Source organism: Sinocyclocheilus anshuiensis, unplaced genomic scaffold (genome assembly GCF_001515605.1).
Source record: "Sinocyclocheilus anshuiensis isolate Anshui unplaced genomic scaffold, SAMN03320099.WGS_v1.1 scaffold1240, whole genome shotgun sequence".
NCBI classification, from domain to species: Eukaryota; Metazoa; Chordata; class Actinopteri; order Cypriniformes; family Cyprinidae; genus Sinocyclocheilus; species Sinocyclocheilus anshuiensis.
In genome coordinates, this window is record NW_015542555.1 from 682,483 (window position 1) to 688,479 (window position 5,997).

General features: G+C 42.6%; 2 protein-coding genes across 5 annotated transcripts in view; one reads left to right on the top strand and one right to left on the bottom strand.

The window, feature by feature from the left end:
• Positions 1–741: 741 nt before the first annotated feature.
• On the bottom strand, positions 742–3,688 carry LOC107694321 (mediator of RNA polymerase II transcription subunit 10). The gene is made up of 5 exons (XM_016493989.1): positions 3,607–3,688; positions 3,159–3,504; positions 2,897–2,980; positions 2,513–2,615; positions 742–1,067 (listed from the first exon to the last, which is right to left on the bottom strand). Exons 2-5 carry the CDS (start codon positions 3,278–3,280, stop codon positions 972–974), a joined length of 405 nt encoding a protein of 134 aa, XP_016349475.1. The 5' UTR covers positions 3,281–3,504; positions 3,607–3,688; the 3' UTR covers positions 742–971.
• A 489-nt stretch (positions 3,689–4,177) lies between these two features.
• Positions 4,178–5,997, top strand: part of ube2ql1 (ubiquitin conjugating enzyme E2 QL1) — a 12,200-nt gene continuing 10,380 nt past the window's right edge. Inside the window, exons 1-2 of one of the 4 annotated variants that reach the window (XM_016494002.1) lie at positions 4,178–5,193; positions 5,272–5,358. In XM_016494002.1, coding sequence (XP_016349488.1) covers positions 4,486–5,193; positions 5,272–5,358 — 795 coding nt within the window. In that variant the 5' untranslated portion in view covers positions 4,178–4,485. Of the gene's footprint in view, positions 5,359–5,997 lie in introns of all 4 variants that reach the window. The other 3 variants (XM_016494003.1, XM_016494004.1, XM_016494006.1) reach the window with 3 other exon arrangements.

Below are 5,997 nucleotides of genomic sequence, written 5' to 3' on the forward strand. Positions count from 1 at the left end.
AACTTTTAACAGTACTGTAGCTTTGCAGGTGGGTCTCTTGAAGCATCTTGGAGACATTGCCATAGTTCTTCTGGATTTTGTGTGTCTCAGTTAGAACGGTTTCTTCATGTAATCTCAGACAGACTGGATGATAATGAGATCAGATCTCTGTGTGGAGCACTGGCTGCTGTCAGACTCCTTGTGCAAACTAAAATCTGACTGGATTATTACAATTAATAGCAAAATGAATGTTTGGAAATGTAAACTGATATTTCCTACTGACACACTACAGCAAAAGATAACTGATTTAAAACAATTTTTAGCTGGTGAAAATATTAGTGTTCCAATCATTTTGGCCACCACTGTATCTTTCACTGTTCAGAGAGACATTCATCAAGAATGCCTGAGTTCTCATGAGTTTGTCATCCTTAAATTGTTATCTAGGGTAAAGTCTCACTGTCTGTTCACAGTTCAGCTACAGGACTCGTTATGAATGATTTCATATGGTTAAAGGAGGACGCTTACGAATCAATTCTATCTCCACAGCACCAGACAAGTAGTGTGAGATTACAAGTCAGGGCGAAAGAGGGCACAGCAGGAAGTAACTTGAGGCCACTGTAACCAATCCAACCAAAAAACACCTGAGAAAGACTGAGTAAATGGCTTGCTGACACATTTACACATTCATATCAGAAACAGAGTCGTTGATAAAACCAAAAAGACGGGTGGTTGTCATTACACAAAATAATCATTTATTCAACGAAAAATTTGTAAAAAATTATGCTGCGAAAATTACAATGCATGAGAAAAAAAAGCTTTGGACTGTTTCAAGGATGCCCCAAAATGTCCCTCAGTTTTTAAACTGGCAAATACAAAAATGAAAAAGCTGTACAAATTTGCATATTTCACTGATGAATTCAACCTTTAAAAACATGTTATATTAATATCAACATATGTACATCTTGGGTTTGAAGTGTTGTGGCACTGGTAACTCATGAAGGAGGGTCATCTCCATGAATGGCCTTATATTTAGTCATTTCTTCAGGAAAAATCTTCCCCAGCTCAGAAATGAGGAGGCTTTTAAATTTCTGGAGAAAAAAAGAAACCGCAAAATACCAGAAAATCATCCATCCACAACAGAAATCTATAAAGCAGGAGAACTGTCTAGCATTTTTATCCTAAGATTTCTTTAATATACACACGCATACTGTACTATAGATTTCCAAGGAAATAGACTAGTGCTGGGCGGTATGACCAAAAATTTATATCATGGTATTTTTCAAAATTAGACCGGTTTCTACTGACTGAGAGAGGAAATACTGCAGTATATTGACTTAGAATGCTCTATTTTACTGTCATGATGAGTGAATATTGTCAAAAAATACCACACTAAATAGTGATTAAACACGACCCCTTTTAATGTTAACCAGGAGTCACTCTCATTTATAATCGCGGCATCGTCTGATAAAATCAACATGCATCTACACTAAAGAGCGGCTATGCGGTTGTTTTGGCTATATTACTTTTTTGTCTCATGCAGCGCACTGCCTGCATCTGAGTAACAAACTAAAAAAAACAACAAACAAAAAAAGTGCATGTGATATGAACTACGCTCATATTTATAATTCCAAGCAATCAGTAAGCGACAGGTGCTTGGAAACGCTGTTTTGTACTCATTTATTGACGAGACGGCTGCGGTGCGGCCAACTGAATGCACTGCTTCTCTGCCGCTCACTGCACAGAACAGACGCCGAGAGAGGTGACACTTCTCCGGGAAAGTCAGACCTCGTGTTCGCGGGACAGCACTGGCGAAATCTTCAAACTGAACCATAGCTAAGGTTTATCCAAAAAAGTCGCTAGGTTTGTCAGTATGAATATTCTATGGAAAAAAGCAGCTAAAAGGGTCTGAAAGTTGCTAAATCTAGTGCTTAAGTCGCGCTCGTGTGTGTGTGTGAGACGCGGGAGCTGAAGGCAGGGGGCGGTGGATATTTGTGGCGGTCAATGTGGATATTGTGGATGAGTTCTTCTGTGTCATCACGTTCTATTAGTTCTACAGCTTCAGTTTCTGAACTTTCACGCTTAGTAACACATACAGCTGTTCCCTCACTACAGTGCAACAGTGAAAAGAGACCCCTTTCAAACAGTGTCGCGTTTCGAACGTTGTTTAAGTGACATATTGCGGTATTTTAAAAATTCATATCATAACAAAAAATAAACACCGGTATTCGGTATGAACCGGTATACCGCCCAGCACTAAAATAGACTACTTTTAATTCATAAGCTCATCAATAATGACATACAGGTAAAATAAGTCAGTGCTGCAGCTTTATTCTGAATCAAAGAAAAGAAGGCCTGTTCAGATCAATAATGATGACTATAATAATAACTATATAAACAGAAAGGGTAGAATCTGTGCAAATAAATATATTATGTCCTTTTGTAGCAAATAGCCTGCTAGCACTTCCAAATTAGTCAGTCATTCATAGTGACGGTAGAACTGAACTCTGAATGCAAACGCTGGACCAATACTCACAGTCAGTGTGTCAATCTTTCCTTTGACCTGCTCATTTTTAGCCAAAGCGCTTTCTAAACACTCCTTTGTGTACAGTTGAGGGTTACGGCCCTGATCAATATACCTGTGCAAAACATCAATAATCAATAATGGCAATTCATATCTTTACACAGATGTGACATCTCACATTTCTTGAATATAACAACTAAATGGGTACTGACACTCTAAACAGAGTAGAAATTAGAGTAAAAGAAGGGAAATTTGATAAAGAACATGCAAACGTTTTTTAAACATTTGTTATCTGACTACCGTGAGTGGACAAACCCCATTTCCATTCATTTTTCAAGAGGCTTGTGCGGCTAGAAATCTTTATTATGCATCTCTGTTATGTAATGCACTACTCACTCGAACACTTCCAACGGTACGTTGATATCATGAAGCTGCTGTCGGCATTTCTCAATGTCCTGCAGTCCAGTGATCATAAAGTTCCTGAGGAAATAAATAACCACATGTATTTAGGCTTTACTCGTGATTGAACGAGGCAACACTACTGATAACAAGCCCAGAAAGGCTAAAGCTCAAAATCGCCATTATTTCCTAAATATTATTTGTTTAAATCAACATAACGTTTTAGTTTCGTATTAAAATTAACAGAATTACAACTCACAGTTTCTGACTGAGTCCGGTTTGACTGCTGGGCTGGAAATCGCTGACAATAATCCCAAGCTGTCGTATGTTTTCGACGAATTTCTCGAGGTGTTCTTCGAGATTATCAAACTTTTCGGCCATGACGTGCTGTATTTTACATAAAGGTAAAGCGTGAGACTGATTTAATTGGGATAAAACTATAAAACTGTCAACAAAAGACGGACATCTGCTCACGCAACGCAGCTTCCATGACAGCGAACAGCTTTCCGGCAGCGTTTCATCGAATAGCGTGCGAGACTTGACTGTTACCCTGGTAACGGAATCCTTCGTTGTGCTGTAAAGCGTTTCGAATTGCTGCAAAGTCGCTGTTGTTGGAAAACAACATATGGGTGACAATGCATTGGTTGATGGTTCGTTCAAACACAAACGATTTTATACATACTCGTGTGAACTGCTGGTCCACTGACCTTTTCAATACGAGGTTTAAGAGAAGTGGGTGTATTGATTCATTGCCAGCTGATGCATGGGAACTCGATACCCTTCCCCCCAAACAGGGCAAAGACGCATTATTTATTTATTATTTTTTAGTAATGCCGATGGCATCTTACATATTATATTACAGCGAATGTAGAAAACCCAGAGAGAGAGAAACAAATACATGAAGTTATACAACGATACTAAATACTGTTTCTGGGATTCTTCCTGTACCCGACAAAGATGTAAAGCAGGGATCGAAATGAACTAAATACGAGAAGAGTGGAGTGTCACACACGAATTACATGTATGTGGAAAAAAATAAAAAGAATAACAACAAATAAATGGACAATATGCCAAATTTGCCAAACATGGTAAAACGCGTTAATATAGACGTCGAGCAAAGCGTTATTTATTTTATCCACCAGTATTCAGACAAGCCCCGCCTCCTACGGCAGGATTGGCTAGCGTGAGCTCCTCACAGCCACCGCCGCTCTGTGATTGGACACTTTAACAGCGATCAGGTCGAGGGCGGGACTTGTCGGAATACTGGTGTGAAGAAAAAATAACTCGTGCTGGACCCTTGATTACTCATTCCGTCCAGGTACAGCGGACGCCAACCGACCTGAGGTGCTCCGCTGCCGCTATTCTTGTGTGCCTGCTCCAGATTATCGGTTCATTTCGAGCAGCGTTATCGTGCCTCTTTTGCAGCAGCCGCGGCTGTGCCTCATAGGGAATTACACGAGTGGGGATACGTATTACATGAACGTTTTTGTGTTTCAGTGCACTCGCGCGGGGAAATGATGCATTGAGGACGCGTCTTGTCTTCTGAGCTCCATTACACCCAGCTCGATCGGCGCGAAGCATCACAAATGGCTACTCTTTTGCGGAAAATCGGTCTAATTCGACTGCACGACCGAGACACGGAGGACCCGAAGCATCACCACCAGGGCTCACTGAAAGGGACTAAAGGCACCCAGAAGAACAACAACACGAAGCACTGCAACACCAGCAACGAGACCAACAACATCCTCAGCACGCCCGAAATCAAAGCCAGGCGCTTCGACGTGTCCGGCAAGGACAAGCCAGCCGTCAAACCGGACAAACCGAGCAAGGACACGAATGAGAAGCAGCAAACGGGAGGCGGCAAAGCGACGAGCGGCTCCGTGATGCCCCCGCCGGCGGCGAACCGGCAGCACTGCACCCAGGTGCGGACGCGGAGGCTGATGAAGGAGCTGCAGGAGATCCGGCGGCTCGGCGACAGCTTCATCACGGTGGAGCTGGCGGACGATAACCTCTTTGACTGGAATGTCAAGCTGCACCAGGTGGACAAGGACTCCGCGCTGTGGCAGGACATGAAGGAGACCAACACCGAGTACATACTGCTGAATGTCACCTTCCCCGACAATTTCCCCTTCTCCCCGCCGTTCATGCGCGTCCTGACGCCGCGGCTGGAGAACGGATACGTGCTGGACGGCGGCGCGATCTGCATGGAGTTATTAACGCCCCGCGGCTGGTCGAGCGCGTACACCGTCGAGGCCGTGATGAGGCAGTTCGCTGCCAGTCTGGTGAAAGGTCAGGTGAGGATGGCTTCTTGCCATAGCGGCGTTGATTTCTTCACATCTCATGTTGCTTGACGCCATCCTCCATTTTGGCAGGTGAATCGCGTAAAAACGCGCAACATCCATTCAGCGCGGGTCCATATGATAGTGTCTGTTACATATATTGCGTGTGAGTGTAATTACATAGTAATACACACTAAGAAACATTTTATTTCTACACAAAACGAGATGTCTCCGTTCACTTTCATTGCATCTTTTTCCATACAACGAAAGTAAATGGTGGCTGAGGTTGCTTTTGCGTTCCATGGAAGAAAACGTCACAAGAGTTCGAACAAATTGAGGTAGAATTGTCATTTTTTAATGACTTACATCTTCAGCAAAGAACACTTGTTATCTGGCCCTATATAGAAGGCTTCAGTTGGCTGTATTGTTCTTTGGAGATTATGAAAGTTCTTGATGCACCATTATAGGATCTTCTGATCAGTATTGGCTTTATACATTAATAGAGCAAAGCAAAGCTCTCTTGGGTTTATTGAAGCACTAGTACATATGTGGTTATCTAAAGCAGTGGTTCCCAACCCTGGTCCTGGAGGCACCCCAACACTGCACATTTTGCATGTCTCCTTTCTCTAACACACCTGATTCAGGTCATCAGCTCATTAGTAGAGACTCCAAGACCTGAAATGGGTGCGTCAGAGAAAGGAGACATGCAAAATGTGCAGTGTTGGGGTGCCTCCAGGACCAGGGTTGGGACCCACTGATCTAAAGTATCATAGAAAGATTATCATAATGCACTGTAGCAACTTGAAAAAAAAAAAAAAA

What these genes read in the sequence shown, in the direction of transcription:
- LOC107694321 (XM_016493989.1), bottom strand. Translation starts at nt 3,280, where the DNA reads ATGGCCGAAAAGTTTGATAATCTCGAAGAACACCTCGAGAAATTCGTC. An exon ending in ACCGGACTCAGTCAGAAACT is followed by an intron (nt 2,981 to 3,158) that starts GTGAGTTGTAAT and finishes TTATTTCCTCAG; the next exon opens with GAACTTTATGATCACTGGAC. An exon ending in GTACCGTTGGAAGTGTTCGA is followed by an intron (nt 2,616 to 2,896) that starts GTGAGTAGTGCA and finishes TGTTTTGCACAG; the next exon opens with GTATATTGATCAGGGCCGTA.